Consider the following 22,098-nt stretch of genomic DNA (forward strand, 5'->3'; position numbering starts at 1 on the left):
AACACAGATGTCTTATTTTAATGGGGCCACGATGCGGAAGACAAACTCCTAGGACTCAATAAGAACTTTTACTGCCCATTTCAAAGCCATTGCACACAGTCATTACCTGAATTAGCTTCTGTTAACAAACCAATCCTGGATCAATGGATCATGGAAAAGAGCATTGCAGGGCAGATATTTCATGTCTGCTTGGACCATTTCGTTAATGGTCGGCGACCAGTCCAGCCTTCTGCTGAAATTCCTCTTTTTAACACCGTAGTAAAACACTTTTGCCTGTCTGTTTCTCCCGTGATCCCAGGATAGCATGTTTATTAGGTCATGTTAGTGAAACAGCAGGATGTTTTAGCAGGTTCTTTAGAGAATGCGATTGTACTTATTTTGTACTCCCTCATGCACCAACAGCATGACAGGCATTAGACGTGCAGGTCCAGATATTTCAAAGAACCTTTGAAAACTTCCAGACAGCCCAGAGGCAAAGAAGGAAATTTTCTCCCCAAAACAAAATAAGCGAAAAAAATACTTCGCAAAACCATAACCTTCTGCAAAACGGCAAAACAGACAACATCGCTGAATACATGGGAGAATGTGCCTATTATCACTTTATGAAAAACAAAACACTTGTTTATCTTTTTCTTCCCTCTGGCACCCTCTGAGAGTCAAGGGGAAGAAAAAGACCAACAGATGTATCGTCTCAAAACCATCATTCCACCACTATACTAAGCATCCCACCACCAACGGGAACTGACCACGCCCCTCTGATCACCTGCCTGACCAATGACTAATCACATTTCTGCCACTTCTCTATCAGCTTTCCTTCCTTCTTCCTCCATCACTCACATGTCTGCTCTCTCTCCAAAACTCTCTCTTTTCATTGCTCTCTACTTGCAAGCCATCTTTCTCCACTACACCACTCTTCACATGTCAAACACTATCAAACGCCTTTGCATTGTTCCCTCACCATGCCGCCCCCCCCCCCCCCCCCCCCCCCCCGCATCAGACCCCCCCTCACCTGGCTGAGGATGTAGTCCGTGGTGTCTCCCAGCGCTGGCGCTATCTCGCGCTTGGGGCTCCCATGATGCCGTTCTGCCTCCTTCACCTGCACCAGCTGCTCATCCAGCGCCTCCTTCTGCAGCAACAGCCTCTGGGTGTAGCCGGCCTGCAGGCCCAGCTCCTTCTCCAGGGCCATCACCACCCGGTCCTTCCCTTTAATCTCGTCCATCTGTGGGCGGGAGGAGGAGGAGGCCTCGGTCACGAAAGAGAGCGACATGCACGAGGCCCAATGGCTGAGCTCAAAACCCCAGGAAGGCGGGGCCAGCAGAGAAGCCGCAGCGTGAGTAAGGGTGCCCCGGGGTCTCTGATATTCAACCCGAAAAGCGTGTTCAACAAAAATAAGGCCATCGCGCAAAATAAACAGCCTCTGAATAATTTAAGAGATGAAATATTCATCGCTCTCCTCATGGCTCCCACCGGTGACTTCAATCTCAGAAAACGCTGCCTCTGTACACAGATCTGTACCTCATCGCTGAAGTACTGGACAGGAATGACAAGGCCATTCCGTGCCATGCGTGTGTGCTTTACATGTTACACGAGTAATAATCACAACCATCCCCAAACTCCTTGAGGAGGCATCTTCTAGGCTACCTAAATGCACAGAACACCTGGCAAACATCTGACCTTTAATATGGATCCCAACTCAACTAAGGGACCAAATGGTCGTGTGTTTGAGTCCCAGGAGAGGTACAGGACATGTTCTGTTCACGTGAGAAAGGCTAACCGACTTCATTTCCTCCTGCGAAACATCAGCTTTCATTCATTTCAATTTCATCTGTCCCCAGGGGGTTGCACAGTACCGTGCACATAAAACATAAAAACTATAAAATCCTCACATATCAGGATAGGTTCGGTTATTAAACCCATGTCCCAATATGTCAATGACTTCCTTATTAACTGCACAATCAGTATGTAAAAAATATAAGTTATTGTTTAAATGTGAATAACGAAATCACATATAAAGACGTAACATATTCTTGAGAAATATAGGCTATAGCCTACTTATTGCTAAAAACAGAAGCATGCACCGTAAACAGAACAGGTTATCTTGGGGTACACAGTAATCATGATAAGAGTCCATAATTAATTACATATCCAGGTGTAACAAGAATATTGAATGGACAATCGCGATTTTACTCTGAATGAAACTTTACTGAAGCTAAGTACTACTACAGCACGTTTCCATTAAATATGCACCTCATTAGTCTAGAAGTAACATTCATTTGAGTGCTCTCCTGCCAACCATCCAACAAAGTCCTCTTTTTTTCAGTAAACGATCTGATCCAATTACAAACTCAGAATACTGAAATGCTTATTTTCTCTGTGTAATACTGGTAATCACTCTTAAAGCTAAGGATTCCTATTCAAAATCCAATAGGATATAATGAATTATTTATATTAAAAAAAACACTGTACTTCAGGCAATTCCACTTCTTTAAGTTCAGATGAAAAGCATTTAATTCAATAAATGTTTTATTAAATAAACAAGGTCCTATGACAAACATTACCTGAAAAACACCATATAAGCCTCAGAACAGCAGATTTGTTGAGCAAAAGAACTAAACATACACAAAAAAGTCAAATAAAATCCTACCCGTAATTAAAATCATTCAACAGGCTCGTGTGAGCAGGCACTCCCCCTCGCTGGCCTCTCTACCTCTATCCCCATCCACGGGGTAATCCCCGCTGTAAAACAGCAGGTCCTTCCTTTGAAGTGCCATTCATACCATCAACATTGTTCCCCCTGCACAGACAACAAAAGGCTAACCTCTGCCCCCTCCGCACAAACACACGCGCGCATGCGCACACACACACAAAAACACACAGACATAGAAAGATCCTGGGACACAATGCCTCACTCCATTTCCCCAGCATGTCCGGTATCAGAGAATACCCACATAATATTCCGGAATCTGGAATTTCAGATACGGAACAAGGAACACACCGCGTCCTCACACATGCCAAAAGGCTGAGCAATGTGCTGAGGTCACACAGTGTTGAGTTAGCCCCCGATGTCACTCAAGTGGATAGGACAGGACAGGGCTTATCCTCGATTCCATTAAGTTTTTAATGAAGAAAAAAAACCCTGCACATCCAGGAGCAAAACAAACAAGCATGGTGTCATGGCTGTCGCAATCAATTAAATTACAATCAATTTAATTAAGTACATGGAACAGAGCACATATTTGTTACGTGGGTTTCTGTGAGATTCTATTCCTGCCCCATTTAGTCCCATCACAATAATACTACCCACAATGCTTACCCTAGGAGTCATCGGCTTGCTCCAAAACACCTGCTAGCAACCGTTAGGTACACCTCTACCTACAATGAAATTCCACACAGGCAGGTACTGTATTTGGTCTTCGCCGCTCGTCTGCCTGCATATGTCCCCCTGCCTGGCAAAGCTACTCGTTCCACCTCATTGTCCCTGCTGTGGTCCAGCAAGGCCGACCGTCGACACGGTCAGGAAGCCCACAGCGCTGGACAAGCTTCCCACTCTCCCCATCATTCGCAGCCAACCATTTTCTCACTTCACTAGACCGCAAGAAACAACAACAACAAAAAAGAAAAAAGAAAAAGGGATTTAACATTAACACGTCAGACGCGGGACTGGGAAAACAGGATGCTGCCGTTGCCATGGAAACGCAGGCCTTTACCTTGTGCTTAGGAGAAAGAGGACGCCTACAGAGTGTCACTCCTTACACACGTCACATTCTGCCTGATATCAGTAAACCTGGGGGAATGTACCCTCAGAGGGGGAGATGATGTGTGTAAAGGTAAAGCAGCGGTGGCTTGGGAACAGAGGGCACAAGGCCTGTTTCCTGGGTGAGACGCTCACACTACACCCCTGGGCAGGCTGATCTGCATCACTGAACACACGACTCCATAAACAACCCATATGAAATAACGTGAGCCTTGCAGTTTTGGCCGAGTATAAAACAAGTATTAAACAGGTATAATAATAACTTAGTGTTTGTATGGAGGAATAAGGACTTAATTATGAGTTAATTACTGTTGGTGACAATGATTTGATTAAAGCATGTTCTGTCCTTCAGTTGAAAACAAAAAAAACAAAGCAAATAGTGCTGAAATTGTCAAATATCGGGCAGCGTGTTTAAATGGAAATAATTACTACAACATTTGGTATTTTTAATTGATTTCCTTATATGCTGATTGACATTGCTTTCATTTTTGGCATAACACACATTCCCTTGTGCTTTCAGAGTTGGGGTTGTGAGATCAGTCTAGTTTAACCGTTACAAAGGTAACACTTAAGCCGATGACCTTCTGGGTCAGTGCATCCAGCAGGTTGCTCACCCCATTTTGTGTGAACGAAAATATGACTGACTGATAGGCATTCATATTTGAAGTGCAGAATTTTTAAAAAATCAGCCTATCCTCTTGAGTTCCTTTATCGTAAAATGAAATTTTCTGCTAACACATCACTGAACATTACTTAAGTATTTTGTAACTAAGCTCAAAATGTATACATGCATATACATGGGGCGGGCATAGCAATAGGTCAACCTAGTTTGCCTAAACAACGACCCTGTCTTTTCAATACCATTAGACTACTCTGATATCTTGGTTTTGCATATTAAAAAATGTCATTGGTCTGTATAACATGGGATTACAACAGTTCTGAGAGAATATTAGAGTGTATTTTGGTAAAAAGGCAGTGCTGTTCTGAAAACCTTGACACTATATTGAGTATAATTCCCCTTCATGTGCTTTTAAGCTATTCCCTTCCTTAGTTTCATCTAGCGAATGCAGTACTATTAGTGTACAACACACTTACGTGTGCACACACACACACACACGCCTGCTCATGCACACAGAGGATCCCACACACATGCACGCACCACACACATGCACACACGCACATGCACACGCACACACACACACACACACACACACACATAGACAACCATTCATCTACAGTGCTAACGGTTGTGACGGCCTGGTCTAGGGTCAGCCCGAGCTCAACCAGAAGTTCAGTTTATTTTTTCTTGGCAGGAGCACTGAAGGCCATATCAGAGTGAGTATAATCAGGGAGGTCACATGACCCTGTTGCTCAAGAGGAGGGTTCTGGTAGTGCACATCACATCTCCCTGGTTAAATCTCACTGCTGCCTCTTCTCTTCACTGTCTGTCCAGTGGTGAATGTAGTGTCCTGTCATATTTGTGTGTATTACATGAACTGTATTGTATTGGATGTTTTGTCATGTCTATGCTTGAATGTTAGAGAACCACAATGGAAATAAGCCTGCTTTATTTCTATCATTGACAGTATTTAAAGGATTACTGTCTGCTATGCAGTCTTACAAAATCTCATTTTTAAATAGTCCAATAAACTCGTTCATTCATTCTGACTGTAGCAGTTCTCCCAGTGTGTAGAATGTCACCCATATACACTATATGACCAATCTGGACACGCCTTGGTCTGGGGCTGTTTTTCATGGTTTTGGCAAGGCCTCTTAGTTCCAGTGAAGGAAAATCTTAATGCTACAGCCAACAATCACATTCTAGACGATTCTGTGCTTCCCCAACAGTTTGGGGAAGGTCCTTTCCTATTTCAGCACGAAAATGCCCCCGGGCAAACAGAAAGGTCGATATAGAAATGGTTTTGTCGAGAAAGGTTCGGAAGAACTTGACTGGCTTTCACTGAGCACTGACCTCAACCACATCCAACACCTTTTTGATCAATTGGAAAGTCAAGCGAGCCAGGCCTAATCGCCCAATCAGTGCCCAACCTCATTAATTCTCTTCTGGTTGAACAGAAGCGAATCATTGCAGCAATGCTCCAACATCGAGCATAAAGCCTTCCCAGAAGAGTGGAGGTTGTTATAGCAGCAAAGGGTGGACCAACTCCATATTAATGTCTACAAATTTGGAATGAGATCTTAGATCTCGTGTGTCCACATACTTTTGGCCATGTAGTGCATTTCAGCTTCCATTCAAAAATGAATTCTAGAATCTGAGGCTGGATTTAAACAGAAAAGTACCATTCCAGGCCTGGACGAACAACAAAAACCCTTCCCGCATACTACCTTGCCCAAGGTTATATCAGTGCTAATAATTTGTGTGGAGGGTATACAACCAGCCCTTACAGCCTTGTGTACTTTTAACTGATGGTACCGCAGCCCATTACTCTGCTTGGACTGAGTGGTGAGTGACGGCCTGCGGAAACAGGGCGGGTACTTAAATCAGCGAAGGGAGAGAAAAGCCAGCCATGACACAGCAGTTTTGAGCGAAATGGCGCAGCCATCCGCCAGAGAAAGAGGGAGAGAGGGAGAGAAAGAGAGAGAGGGACAGGGAAGGAGAAAGGGTGGGGTGACAGACAGTGAGAGAAAACAGAGAGAGAAAGTGAGGGAGAGAGGAAGAGCGGGAAAGAGAGATGAACCGCAGTGCCCCCGTTCTGGCCGTTGCTCCCCTGCCTGTGGACGGCGGCGGCGTTTCCCCGGCCTCGCGATCGATCACGCTAACGATCGGGCCGGCCAGCGCCGTCCTTCTCCGCGCAGACGTGTCCTGCCCGGTGGGCGTCTCGTTCATCAGGCTACAAAGCGGCGTGCTTTTATAACAGAGCTGCATTTATTACCTCCGCTAAAGGCAATGAGAGCCAAATAACAACTGCCTCTTTTAAAGAGCCCCCCCCCCAAAAAAATGACCAAATCGATAAAATCATCAGTTTATATGTCTGCACACCTGTGTTCCTCAGAACAGTTTTTATTCTGTATATCCAGATGGAAATCAGATGCATCTGCCCAAGGTAACTAACAGATTTTTCCACTGTATACATTTCTTCCTTAATGGGTCTCTTCACTAGATCTATTGTAGACAAACATATTACTCAGGGCCCTTAGCACTTAGCGCTATGCTAACTGATGTCCCGGTGTAACATACGTGCTTTGGCACCATTACAATGCCTGAACAGTTTGGGTCTCTGTGATTCAAACACAATCATTTTACTGAACAACATTTTAACACACAATGGCCGAGACAACGTCTTGCGTGTCCTGCACATGCAACACTTTTCTAGGTTAAGAGAGTAAAAGTTGTTTCATACACCAACTCCAGTCACAAGACTTCTACACCCTGTCCCATTCCACACACCCCAGCACACAAGCACAGAATGGTGGCCGTGGAAACCATACAGTGACTGGCTTCTGAACACAACAGGTGACCCCCGCAGTGCAGAAACGTGGAAGGACCATAACTCTAATCTGTACTGACGGTCACTGCAGGTTAAAGGCCATTTTAAAGTTTTGTATCCATGGAGACACTCAAGTCATACTTCTATATGTAAGAACCTCTTGTTTTCCACTCATTTCTGACTGGCTAACCACCCGTACTCTGCCCAACAGACACAGAACAGAGATCAAAAGGACTGATCCTAACTTAGCCCTCTAAAGTTAGAACTTGAAACACCATTTTTATAGTATACAGAGTATGTCTTTGATTTCAACTCAACTGACCCGCTTTTAACCATACAACCATGCTGAGAGTTTGTTTCCCACAAGTGGTAGATCAAAAAAATGATGAGGCACCGCACTCAATGGAAAGGTATATTATGCAAGCAAGGTTTTTCCCCTACTCGAAGGGGGAGTTACATATTGAATTTGAACCAGGAGTGCCCTTTCATCTCCCAGTAAAACCAGAAAGAACAAGAGGGCCTAACATGGACCCCCTCTGTCTATGTATGAGTCACTAAAGAATATCAACCACACCATTAGCAATCAGTACAGTTACTCAGCACAGGCACTGAACCTAAAAGCCGTAATTACTTCCATCAACTATAACTGGACAGGCTTAGACTACAAAGGAGAAAGTGTAAATACATTTAGTAGTCTCTCCACAAATTATCCCTGTCACATTCAAATCATTAGACTGTCGAGAGGTCAGCTTATAAAGACTAGAAGAATCTGCAAAAACTGCTCTGCTTGATCCCAATAAACATCTATTCTCATCAGATGTGAAATTCATAAACATTCTCCATCTTAGACTGCCCTCCTGTGGCATAACTGAAACATTAATGAAGTAAAAAATATCTCAAGGACCATGCGAAAATTCATTGTTCTTGAGATACATTTCCTGTCTCCCCCCTGTGGTATACAGATGATATTCATGATGCATTGTATGCAATAAGAAAGGTTGGGTTCAAATCCGACTCAGCACCTTTAGTACTACAAAATACAATATTTGTTAACTCAATACTAACACAGAAGCTTCAGCTCTCATTGAGCATATTTTATCCTTACTGGACATCAGACAGTAGTTAAATAGCATTTAGCTTGCCCACCATAACAAACAGATGGACTCTGCCTTGTTTACATCCAGGGGAGGTGGGGAAATGCTGTAAAGGGTCCACCCCCTACTTCAGGAAGTACAATCCCAACATCTGATTCTCCTCCCACTCTTTTAAATAAACATTTTCAAGACCAGGACTCACCTAGCAGGTTTGCAGGCGTGTTCTAGGAACATCTCATATACTAGGTGCTGGAGATTTTTTAATCTTCAGAAGCCTCTAGATATCTTTGTCCTTCCTCTATTCAATGTTAACGGGCTGTACACTGCCTTTGTTTTTTACCACTTCAAAGAGCATTCCAGATTATAGGGCAACACCTAAATGTGGCTAAGGCAACAAGAAAACTGTAATAATTTGGTTCTCTATCCGAATGGACAAATAAATAAAACGTGTGGATGTTCTCTTACTATTTGACCTGTTCATTTTTGAGAGAGAAGACAAAGACTTATGATATAAGAACAGACCCCATGACAGACCCACTCAGCTGCACTTGTCTCCTGCACGTTGTAACTGGCGTGTATTATCTTTGACCTATGGTAAAATGGGTGGTGGTAATCATGTCTGAGGTGTGAAATGTGACACTTCCTCAGCCTGTAGATAAGCAGCACAGGCTGAAACAGTAGCTGCACGCTAATGTTACAGTAAGAGTGCTACTGCCTGAGCTGAACCACTAAAACAAACAGACCACAGAAAGTGGAAGAGCGAGACTTAGAAACAACAAAATACAGGAAGCGTGTTGCCAGTCCTGTAGGCCAGATGTCAACATGTAGCAAAGGAGGCAACTGTGTTTCTCAGTTCATTGATGGGCCTGAATGTCACCTGTACTTTATTCACATAATATAGAAATGTAGTTATGACAATGTCTAGACAGTGTCAGGGTGCGGTGTTCCGAGCAGGCCGCCATAGTATACTGAACTGGAGTGTTTTTCCTTTTTTAACATTCCCCTTCTTGCAACCCAGCTCTTCTTTTTATACATTTTACATTACATTTAACATTTTTCATTAAAAAGGAAAATTTTGACAGGCAAATGAAGCCTAAAACTAGAAAGTTGTTTCCTACTTTCTACTCTCTCCTGAAGTGGTCCATGTTCCTGAAAATCCAAGAATATTACTCCTGAAAGGCATTCAAAGTGTTGCATGCTGGGCCATATCCCCAAAACAAATCTTCACATTTAACATCTAAACATCCCAAATATTCATTTGAATGCGGGATGTGTCCAATAAGCTCTCGACTTTCATTCGATCATCTCTGCACAAATAGGGTCTAGGGAATCCCTGAGGTCACAACAGGCCTAGTTCATATGCAGGAGTTTCCAGAGGAGAAGACCTGACTGCATTTTCAGCCACTTGTGCTCCCGCCCACTACCCTCTAACCCCGCCCCCCTTTGCTGTCACTCACCAGCCTGCGGATGTCCCTCTCGCAGTCGCGCTTGATGCGGCTGACCTCGTCCTGGTGGGCCTGGTAGGCGGCCCTCAGGTCGGCGGCCTTGGCCTTGTCGGCCTGCACCACGTTGGCCAGCGCCTCCTCGGACTGCTTGCGCGCGGCCTTCAGCTCCAGGATCTCCTGCTGGGCGCGCAGGCGCTCGCAGTCGAAGGCCCGCCGCGCCTCCTCGCGCGCCTCCCCCAGCAGGGCGCTCTTCACCTTGTCGGCCGCCCCGTCCCGCAGCACGTTGACCAGGGACTGCAGCCGCTGCACCTCCCCGTCCCGGATCTTTATGGCCCGCGCCAGCTCCTGCTCGTGCTGCCGCACCAGCACCTCCCGCACCGCCTGCAGCTCCCTCATCTTCTCCTCGTGCAGCTTGGCCTTCAGGTCCGTCACCAGGACCGTGTGTTTGTGCTGCTCCAGGTCGCGGCTCTGCTTCACATCCTGTAGCCTCTCCCGCAGCTTACATACCTACAGGCAGACAGACAGGCAGCCAAGCAGGCAGGCAGACAGACAGACAGACAGACAGACAGAGGCAGCCAGACAGGCAGACAGACAGGCAGCCAAGCAGGCAGGCAGACAGACAGACAGACAGACAGACAGAGGCAGCCAGACAGGCAGCCAGACAGGCAGACAGACAAGCAGACAGACAGACAGACAGGGGAGGGAGAAGTGGTGATGAGTAGGGAACAGGATGAGAGGAGTGAGGAAGAGAGAGAGGGAAGGAAAAGGGAATAAAGAGGGAGAGAAAGAAGGTGGAGGGAATAGGGAGGGAGGGAGGGGAAAGAGAATAGGGAGGGAGGGGGGGATGAGTCAGAGAGAGGAGAAAGATAGAAAGGGAAAGAGGGAAAGAGAGAAAGACAAAAATAGACCAATAATTTAACGGCAATTCTACTTTGATAAGAGTATCACGTCGGGGCTGATTTCAAAACTTGGCAGGACTGTAATGAGGTTCCGGTGGACTGGGTCGTCTTTTCTGCTAAGTGCTAGATTTTAATGAGCTACAGCTCCTTCTGAATTCATGTGGCAACTGCAACAGCGGCCCTGTGGTACAAGCTGATCGTGCCGGGGTCAGAGGTTAACATCGCCTCTGAGATGGAACACATGCCTCCCCCCACTTCCATTAAACACCCTCAGCCCACACAGCCTCTGTTTTAATAAGGGTTTCCCATGGCCTTTTAAATTTCACTCGCGCCATAAAAAAAAAAAAAAAAAAAAAACACCGCCGCTTGAAATTGAATAATGCTTCCCACCCCGGCCATTTTCTCCAGGTTACAGTCCAGCACCTGCATTAATGAGGGAACTCGTTTCGACTGGTGAGGAGAGCGAGGATTAGAGAGCATGAATCAGATTGTGCCTCAGAAGAACAGGCCTGCTGTCCACTGTGTGTTTTATAAAGCGACTGCAGCACAGGGAATATGTGCAGCGTAGGTGCTGAGCACAAAGTCAAACATCTCTGTGCTTTACCTGCATTATTGATCTCCTTAAACTGCCGTACAACTGCAGTTTAGAACAAATTGTATCAAATTTTGTGATTATGTGGGCGATATTGTTGCGCATATTTCACGTCAGACACCAGCCCTCTTGTGACTTTCGGGTTCTGAGACAGATCAATCAATGTCATACGGGGTGCAGAGTCATTTCAGACAAAGTGGTCTCGTAAATCTGATGTCCTGGTAAGCAAATACATGCCCATTTAGCTGAAAGTGCAGCTTTTAATACCGACAGATCAATCATTGCGAGGAAAATAAAGTGTCAGAATCCTTTCAGTATGTCAACTGTTTGTCAACGCAATTTTTTTTGGTTCAAACAAAACATTTCATGCAGCATTGTTTTTTCTGAATACGGAGTTGATTTTTGACGAGCCATCAAAACGGATTAATTAAAGGTCTCAAAGATGAATAGGAATTTTGATGCAGCTGATGTAATCCTCTTAAAATATGTGTAGTGTAACAATATTAATATTATGATAATGTAATATGTGCTAAATTCCCTGTCAGGCATTCCACTCAGGGGCCATCGTGTACTTTGGGACTTTTCTGTAATTAAGTGAAAGTGTTCAGTGTGCGTCATTCGAGTCAAGTGTAGTAGGCGTACCTGAAAAACGAAACTGTGCGAACATTCCTTTGTACGATGTTGACTCGCTGCTGCAAACAAATTAGCCGCACCTCTGTGTCTGTGACTACTCCTAATCGGAGTCCCGCGGTGAATCAGCATCACTAACCAGTCAGCGCTCCACAGTAATTTGAATATAATATATTCACAATGAAAACTTACAGCGGAAGTACATAATATTCAGAGCAAAGGGATTTACAGGGGGTAGTCTACAGACAGCCAGAAATGAAGCACTGCCATTATAACCGCCACAGGCAGGACATTACAAACAGCAGTGGGCTAACTAATGGGGAAACTCATTCCAGATACAGTGAGCTCCATAATGTTTGGGACAAGGATGTATATTGTTTTCTTTATTTGGCTCTGTACTACGCAATTTTTAGATTTGCAATCAAAGAATTCATTCCAAGGTTAAAGTACAGATTTCCCACTACTATATTTCACAGGATGAAAACTCACGGATGAGAACCCTGCAGAGTCTTTCAGGTACTTCTAATCTAACATGGCCATCCTGTTATTATGGCTAACTAGAGGTTTGCGTCTTGCAGTGTAGCCTGTGTAGTTCAGTTTGTGAAGTCTTATGTGGACAGCAGTCACTGACACATTCACGCCTGCCTTTTGAAGATAGTTTCTGATCTGTCTAACAGGTCTTTGGGGTTTTTCTTCATTATGGTGAGAATTCTTTGGTCATCAACTGTAGAGGTCTTCCTGGGCCTACCAGGCCCTTTGTGATTACTGAGCTCATCAGTGCTCTTTCTTCTTAATGATATTCCAAACAGTTGATTTTAGTAAGTTTGGCCTATGTCTCTGATAGTTTTTTCTTAGTTCTCAGCCTCTGGCTTCCTTGACTTTCATTGACACAACTCTGGTCCTCGTGTTGGCAAATGCCAATAACAGGCTCTAAAGGCAATCAAAGGCCTAGAAGAAAGCCTAAGCAATTAAACAGACCTGACTAATTACAAACACCTGTGAAGCCATTTGTCCCAAACATTATGGTGCCCTGAAATGGGGGACTATGTATAACAAGTGTTGTATTTTCTACATGTTGAAACCAAAATATATAAAAATACCCTTTAATAAAAGCTGAGAATCTGTACTTTAACCACATGTAACTTGTATGGTGGTAAATCTAAAACTGTGGAGCCAAATCAAGAAAAGAATATTTGTCCCAAACATTATGGAGCTCACTGTATATGCCAATCCAATTCACTGCCCCAAATTAATGATTCAACCATCGCCATGAGTAACAAGAGATTCCATGACGTTAAATGTATACTGTATGTGTTGTAAACTTGCTGCCCACATTCCCCTGAGCCACACAGTAAAGGGATCAACTAATGACACTGAATGGAAGTAAAAGTTTGTTTGTCTTCATCTGCCCTTATTAATGAGGAAGTTGTGTAGTTAGCAGAAAGGTAATTGGCAGTTATGAAATAAGTTCTGAGTATATGTAGATAATGTAGAGACTGAACCTATATGGTCCCCCACACACCTGGGCTCTTCAGTTTAAAAAGAGGGGAAAACCTTCCCATGAGAATATATTGCATAGATTTTGTTGAGCCAAACCCCAGAACTACACTGGCCACACCCGGAGAACAATGACGCCTTTTCTTTTCTACACAAGGAAGATGAACTCATGTTTCATTTTTAGTGATGGCCAGGGAAAAGGAGGGACGAGATGGCAGAGGATTGCGTTTAATAACTATGGGGGCGTCTAGGATGAGTGAGTGCGTGTAGAGACAGCCAGGCTGAGCAGAGGAGGAAACCGGAAAATGACAGATCAATGTCCCACAAAAACTGCACAGTCGACAGAAAAAGTGTGTCTAGCTGCAACAGTGAAAGCAGGTGCTCTTTTGCCAACATATATGATGCGTGTAGTTTATGCTGGTCCACATTTCTGGATACCATTATTCTAATGCACCCGTACGGCTTAAATCTACTGTACTTCCCTGTGAAGGTGATGATGTCATTGAGAAGTCCCAAGAGGGGCATTTAGTGAAATACACAGCTTAACACAGAGAGGCAGAGCAGATAGAAAAATGACAATATGGTCGAACCAGTCTTTGCCGATGGGAAACTGGCATTGAGGGCAGAGGAACCAAAAATCTCCACATTAGCCTGTGAGACACAGCCAGGCAAGCAACGCTATTGATTTGCTGCAGGCAGATGGAAGATTAACTTTTACAGCCACAACCCTAGAGCTATAAACAAAATATTCTCCCAGCAGGAGAGGCAAGGCATGGCTGGACATATAACACATAACATCTTGCTGTTCTCTTATGGGCAAAGTGGGGTTATTAAAACAGTAGCAACATAGCCACCTTTGTAATATGCACATTAAACAGCATTCACCCCACCCAAGGGAATACTGCCACCTTCACACAAGACAAAGATATATTGGTAAATATAAAAAATATACACAGGTGTAGGTAAAATTGCAGAGATGCTGTAAAATGCTTAAACATCTTGTAATCAATTGCAAAAGATGTATCCCTGTACGCTGATACAGCCGCCATTATCCAGGGAGACGCTGACAGAATTTTGATTCTGATTGGATCTTTTTTTTTCGTTGAATGCTGAAAGTAAAAAGTAGATTACACGAAAAACTGCATCATTTGACAGCTGCAGAGGAGAAACATGGCCTGAATATCAAACAAAGGCCTCAGAACGCTGCCCAGTTCCACACACATGCACCATTCACATTGAAGGTAAGAAGAAAAAAGAGGAGAAATCAGAAAGATGCACTAAATTTAATTTGTCTGGTGCTGGTCATTACCACTTACTACCGCTCATTACTGCTTATTACCTCTCTGCATGGCAGGGCACCTAACTGTCGACAGGTGCCAGTCCCAGGTAGGCCTATATGCTTTTGAAATGAATCACCACCTCCACAGACAGGAGAGGAAAAATGTTGTAATGAGAGCTGCATTGTGATTGGATAAGGAATAAAGAGGGGGGGGGGCGTGGCCTACCTTGCCCTTCTCCTGCTGCAGCTCGATCTGGATGTCAGTCAGCTTGGTTCGCAGCTCCTCATTGGCCGACTGCAAAGTGTCGATAGTAGCCTCCGGCTTCTCCCCCTTGCCGCGATTCTTTTTTGACGCTGGCGTCGACATCTTCGCCTCCCCTCTCGAGTGCCTCTCAGTCCGTCAGAAACCCCGAATCAGAAAGCGTTGGTCGTGTGGTAGTCTCGACCTCGGTGGGAGTGCCCTTCACGTTTCTGCCATCATCATCCCCTCAGTCCTGCAGAAAGAAATCAAATGTTGGCCGAAAATATTTGGAAAGAATCCAGGCAACATGGTCTCCTCCCTCACATAAAACAAAACAACCTTAACTGAGATTCAATGTCACCACAAAATACTTTGTCCTCAACTTTGAGAAGAAAGTTTAAGAGAGTGTAACACTTGCTGAAATTAACTGAAAACTATGTGAAAGCACACTTTATAAAATGTGTTACAGAAGGTTACACATAAAGTCCTTGGCAGTAAGACTGAATCCAGCCCCTTTAGATGATGAGTGAGGAGCACGGACAGTCCAGGACTCTATGAGCTGTGGTTAAAGACAATAGCGGTTCTTTCCTGAATCTGGCGGTGGAGCTAAGCATTCCATACCAATTAGAGAGACAGCGAGATTCTGTTTTTGCAGATGGCGATGAAAGCTTTGTATACATACATCGACCTGAAATAGAGCAATGTATACATAGAAGGAATAAACAGTGGATTCTGAATTAGTAGAAAAGCCATTTAACTGTAGCAAGAGGAATACAGGGAAGGGGTTGCGTCACAGGGCTAAAGAAGCATACTGTTTATTCGCACTTCAAAGACCCAGTCTTTTTTGTAGGCCTGTTCCGTCACTGTCACACCCTTCCTGAATAGCGTGCCGACCTCGTGAAATGCGTTCGACCGGCCATCGCTTCTTTCCGCTCTGCGCAGCCGCAGCAGCCGAGAGGTGCATTTACCGCAGCTGAGGACTGCAGTCCGAAGGCGGCGGGCGCGGGCAGACTGCAGGCGCTACCTCACGCAACGCGGGGGAGGAGGCGAGCCTGGCGTTCGACCGCCGCCCTCGGTAAACACAGCGCCGGCACGGCCAGGATGAAATCCCGCACAGCAGGGCGTATCGCTGCACTCTGTCTCACACTTCAGGTGGATACGCATCCTGGCAGCTCAGCTGGGATGAGTCCGGAATCATTTTGATAAATAGGCTTTTTTTTTTTTAAAAGCACAAGCCCACTCAAACACAAATGCATACCAGTATCACAGGAGAGCGACTTCCGTTCAATCCCAGCCAGTACTTGACAAGCGCAGCCAGCATTGTCAGTGGATGTTTGGGCGCAAAAGGACACAGCTCATGTCTGCCCATGCAGAAAAGGACCATCTTTCCATTTCAAGCCTTTAAGCGTACGCACATGCTCACGCATGCACACACGCATAAATACAGACACGCACGCACGCAAGCACGCATGCATGCATGCGCGCATGCACGCACGGGACCAGCGCCCAATACTCATCTAACACATTCCGCCAGTAGCTGCACAGTGTGTGTTTATCATAATCCTATTACACTGCCTGGGATCCTCTCTGAGGCTGCAATGTTCCTGAAAATGTCTGGCAGCGAGCTGGCCTCGCCCAGCCGGGCCCCCTGGGATGCCTAGTTCACCTCCAAACATGAGCTCGTATCCGTCTGCTGTCCAAAAACTGTTACCCTTCCCTGAGGGGTGAATAAAAGCTGAGTAAAGCAGAGGCCACTCTCTCTCTCTCTCTCTCTCCCTCTCTCTCAAAATCTTCCTGCCTCTCTCTACCTTCTTCCTTCCTCTCACTCCATCTTGCTCTGTCTTTCAGTCTCTCTTTCTTTTTCTCTAACTATCTGTCCCTCCACTTTTCTCTTTCAGGCTCCCTCTCTCCTTTTTCCCCAGCGTGTCTGTGGCCAGCATGTGTACAGTTCGAACCCAAGTTCAGATCCAACCCGTGCATCTGGAATCTCGCTTTAGTGGTTTGCGATAAGATACACATCGTGTGGAACGGTCAAGTGTACGTTTTGTAAAAAAAAAAAAAAAGGGCGCGGCCTGAACGAAGATGCCTGGCGAAGATGGGAAAAGTGCCGCATCAGCTATAATCACAAAGGTGGCCAATCAGAAGAATTAATGTGAGCACTGCAGGAAAAGCCTGGCATCTGAAGGGTCTAATTAAGAATAATAACCTTTTGGCTCCGAGCCCGTGTCAGCCCAGTTGTAATAATGATGAGGAGATGTTAAAATACTACAGGCCTTCTCTGGGGAGTTGGCCATCAGTGTGTGCATCTGACCCAAGACAGTCCACGTCAGGCAATGCGCATGCAGACTGCAAATCAGTGCAAAAAACGCTGGGCTAATACTATTAACTGCAGACAGGATACTGGCAGAGAGCAGTGATACACAGCTGCCAGGCACTCCTAAATCTCAATCAATAACATCATGCAGAGAGCTCCGCGCAGCAGAATATGATTCCCGCTAAAGTCATTATCTCTCAGGCTTTTTCCCAGAGGCTGCGGCCGGGCCCTTTTAGCGCGCTAATTACGGACCCCATTTTGGCTCACAGATCTGTCACTCACAAAGCTGTGACGTTTCCAAGCCCGGCCCGGTAAAATAAATCATAATCAAACTGATTTGTCCTTTGTAAGCAAAGCTGTAACAAGAGACCTTTCCTATGGGCCAATCGGACTGGGAATGGCGTGGTTACAGAGGCGGGGCCTCTGGGGTTTCTGGCGTTCTTATAGCATGCTAAGGAAGGGGGCCATGTGAAGTGTGGGGGCCCTCGACACTCACAAGAGCCGTCCTACTGGAAGAATTAATGGCTTCAATCTCTGCCCTTCCGCTTGACAAGCAGTTATTGATCCAGAGCTTACGACTTCTCACCGTGGCCCCATACGGTCAATCTGGACCCCCCCGGTCCCATCACCAAGACTGTCAAGCACACTTTACTCACCGTCTACGCTTTCCTTCCCAAGCATCACCAGCCAGACAGACGGAGTAAGAGTGGATACATGGCATAAGTGACTAAAGAGACTCATGAAGAGTCAGACTCATAATATTTGGTAGTGAATTAGCTTTTGTCTTCCATACTGAAAGAGGAATCAAAGAATTACATTTCTTTCATTGCCAAAGACATGAGAATGTTTCAGAATATAAGGAACCTAACGTTCTTGTAACATATGTGTGAATTCCATCAGCAGGCACTGCTCAATAACCTCCTGTTTAAAGCCTCTAAGACAAGGTGTGGTGCAACAGTGAGCAAATGTGTTGAAAACAAGTGAAAGGACATCTGCTGCCAGCAAAGAAAACCACAGAGAAATAGAAGGCAGGTTTGGTGTGTAAACACGCAGGGCGAGGAAGTGTCCCATGAGGACGTTGCCTGTTGACAAAGGGGGGCTTCCGTGTGCATTACGGAGCACACAGCTGGCAATAGTGCTAAGGAGCGGCAAAGCTGGCATGCGATGCCACCCCGCACTGCCACCATAATGAACGAATCACGTTATCTATGCGTCAGTTCTGCACAGTACCAAGAGTTCTGGAAAAAAGCAGAGGGGAAGGACCCTATGAACAAAAGATCTCGCCTTTTCATTTTTATTATCTTTCAGCTGAAAGGACATTGAGGAGGACCGTTAGGCTAAGATTGCTGCACTCCGTACACAGATAACATTCAAGAGGCAGCCAAAACAATGTCTGCCCCAGCAGGCCTTTCCACAGGTAGCTGTGCTCCTCATCTGATTGGGAATGACTCTAATTCATATGTACACGGCTAAGGGCAGGGAAGACAGAGCGGAGAAGAGGCAGATCCCCGCCTGTTATAGGCAGAGCTTGCCGTTCACCTTCCTCCAGCCCTCATTATGGCCAGACACGCTTCCTAACGCATCTGCCAGCAGGATAAAGCACTCCCCGGTGAAAACGGAGTGTGCAGACTGCAGAGGCGTTTCAGGGCTGTGTGAAGTGGCCATTATCTTGCTGCATGTACCTGCATAAAGCCAGGACAGCAAGACAAGGGGCTGATGCATGTAGGACTGATGTTATGAAAGGCAGAATCCAAGGGCAAAGCCACAAGTGAATTGCATTGGGGTGCCCAGGGTTTCCATGTGTGCCTCCTGGTGTCGGCTTCAATTATGCTGTATGTAACCTAAGCGGGGACTGAAGGTTCCTCCGGAGAATGAACTTGTTGGTGTAGGAGTATAGTTCTCAGTTCAGATCACGGACGAGCCCCCACTGATGTTACATGGTCTGACAACTACACTAATTAGAGCCGACAACAGGTTTCCCAATGAAGTCATTGTTTATTAAAAAAAGTTGCTACATCCATACACAACAAAATCTATATCCGAAGTAACCGGGATCATAGCCGGGGCCATGCGGTCCTGGTGTGAGGGAAAGGCCCAAAGAAGCCAACCAGAGCATCTTAATTAGGCTCCATACAGGTGCTCTCCATTACCTAGAAACAAAAGAATCACAAGCGCTAGGGGGCGACTAGCACCCCCTGTTGATAGCTTGGCGTAACACCATGTGTGACAGGGACGTATATTGGGGATTGAAACATGAGCTGTACTGACTGACCACCATCTTCCGTGACTGAACTTGGCATCTCATACAGATGCCATGTAAGGTCAGGCCAAAGCTTCTGAGATAGGCTCGTAGGAATCAAAAGCTGCAGGGCGACCACCACACAGGTGTGTGTGATCTTTTGCATTCTCATTTCCCTACCCATGAGGACACCTAGCAGCAGACACCATAATTTAAAGAAGCACGAAACCGTAAATTAACTAAACAAAAATAAATCACACCATTTTATGTAATAAACCTAATAATAACACAACACTGAATCTTCTTAATCTCTCTGACGGTGGTGTAATGTTGACAGTCTGTTCATTAAAATGAGAAATGCAAATCTTTTGTTCTGCTAAGACACACTAACCTTTACTTACACAGTTATCTGCAGGATCTAGAGTAAATAATTCACGTTGAAGCTTTCGCATTAATACCCAAGTGCTTATTCCCTGACTTCAATGACAGTAACACACACACACACACACACACAACTGTTACCAAGGAAACCAAGCTCTTAAAAGTCCATTCCTCCCCCAGTTTGCCAGCCTCTGATGAATCGAACCTCCCGGAGGACTGAGCGCCACACGCTAAATCTTCTTGGCATATAGTATTTAAGCAGACCGTGGGATTCACCGATATTTCCCTACACTGGGGGGGGGGGGGGGGCACTGGCAGCAGGAGGGCATAAGTAGGAGCGGGATGACACAGTTCCCCAACTCGTTTCCACAGAGGGTGACTTTGCATTACTGTGGCTCCAGGGCCCAACCATGGGCTCCTTTCATACAGGCCTACTGTGCTCCTTCATTCATCGCAAACAGGGACTTGCCTCAACCAGCACCAATGCGCAGTACCCACCTGCCCCAGAACTCTCATCACATACCAGCTGGGGCTGAATTATTTACCCAATTAAGCTAGGGAACGAAGAGACTAAGCCGTACTTACGGCAACTCTGGGAATTTGGCCGGCACGCTGGGAACACCCGTGCTCCCGCAATAAATTCCGTGGGATCATTAATAAACGGGCACAGCGATCCGGCACCTCTGTTTCATGTCTCCTGCAGGGACTGAGTCACTATAACAATCACTTTCCTCGTCCAGCCCAGCAGCAGCAGCTAGCTTGGCTATCACAGGAGGTCCCTGTTCCAAATGCTAACGGTCCCAGCCATGCTAAGCTACAGCCGGAGGGGGGCTGCGGAGCGGTGGTGAATGCCTGCTGCCCTTTCTCATGCGTGTGATCCGGAACCTCACTGCGACACAGCAGCGTGTGTTCACACTTACATACAGAGATGATGAGTCTGTAAAAAGATTAATAAACTAAAGTAACACAACACTACTAACAATAATCGCAACAACCAACAATGGATTGTTATTATTATGGGCCAAGCACCATAGGTGCGTAGGCACCCATTGTATTTGCTAGTTTTTTTTACTATTATTATTATTTATTATTATTACTATTATTATTATTATTATTATTATTCCACCCTGGGAGTCTATGGCAGCTCCTAGAACTGTCTGGTGGATTTTCGTGAAATTTGGCACACTGATAGACATTGGACCAAGGTATCACCTCACCAAATTTGGGGTCAGCACATTAACACCTGTAGTGCCAACAAGGACTTACTGTAAACTTTTGGCTGTCACATCTGAACCATTTGGCCTCGAATCGTGATTGAGGGCAAAGGCACCAAACAGAAAGTGAGCCATATCTCTCCAATGCTTTGATGTAATGATGCCAAACTTGGTACCCCTCTATCGCAGCGGGTCTAAGGGGCACCCACCAAGTTTAATTAGATTTTGCTACTTGGGGGTGCTATACCAGATAAAAGGTGTAGATGGCAATTACACTGGAATGAAATCAGATATTTCAACCAAACTTGTTGTGGACCATTGCAGTGAAGATTATTAGCCACAAACAAAGCAGCCTTGGTGTAATTTTGGTATTTGGCTATCTTGGAAATAGAACACATGAATCCTCTCCTTCTTGAACTCGGGACCAATATAGCTGTAAAATTGACAATTAGCTCTTTACACAATTGCCTTTAAGAGTCTTTAAAAGATAGCTGCTAGGTCAGAAAATACAATCACAGTTATCCAACAAATATGATGGCAAAGCCGTCATTTTTGGTAGCTATTTTATTAGCCATTTGGTTTTTCAGCCATCTTGGAGGCCCTGGGGGTGCACAGACAAAACAGGGCAAACTCAGAGGTGGCATCAAGCAGCTAAAACCGAATTAGCCATATATCAGGCTCCATCGATCCTGCATCAGTGAATGTCAGAGCCTGGAGAGCAAGTGTGTCGAAAGAGCCACTGTGGGCCGAATCTGACGTTTTACCCATTATAATGCTTGGCTCCTTCATTGCAGCTTGCAGCTATATTTATTATTATTATTATTATTATTATTATTATTATTATTATTATTATTATTATTATTATTATGTTTGAGGAAGGAAAGTTCCAAGGTATAATAATATGGAATGTGAATTGCTTCAATATAACCAGCTGTAATTCTGTGTAAAAATGAGTCAGCTGACAGATGGACTGTAGCTTCTGTGGGACTGTGAAGGGAGTAGACATTTTACAGAGGGATCCAACAAAGGTGGGCGATGTGACGACAAGAATCATATTATCAATTCTTGGA

The 22,098-nt window shown here is 45.2% G+C and overlaps 1 protein-coding gene across 2 annotated transcripts in view; it reads right to left on the bottom strand.

Moving 5' to 3' along the window:
* jakmip1 (janus kinase and microtubule interacting protein 1) overlaps window positions 1-22,098 on the bottom strand; it is a 66,386-nt gene that overhangs the window by 22,642 nt on the left and 21,646 nt on the right. For both annotated transcript variants that reach the window (XM_035425754.1, XM_035425753.1), the window contains 3 exons: window positions 14,866-15,133; window positions 9,755-10,249; window positions 1,010-1,219 (listed from right to left, as the gene is read on the bottom strand). In XM_035425754.1, coding sequence (XP_035281645.1) covers window positions 1,010-1,219; window positions 9,755-10,249; window positions 14,866-15,006 — 846 coding nt within the window. In that variant the 5' untranslated portion in view covers window positions 15,007-15,133. The remainder of the gene's footprint in view (window positions 1-1,009; window positions 1,220-9,754; window positions 10,250-14,865; window positions 15,134-22,098) is intronic.

This window comes from Anguilla anguilla, chromosome 7 (genome assembly GCF_013347855.1).
Source record: "Anguilla anguilla isolate fAngAng1 chromosome 7, fAngAng1.pri, whole genome shotgun sequence".
Lineage (NCBI taxonomy): Eukaryota > Metazoa > Chordata > Actinopteri > Anguilliformes > Anguillidae > Anguilla > Anguilla anguilla.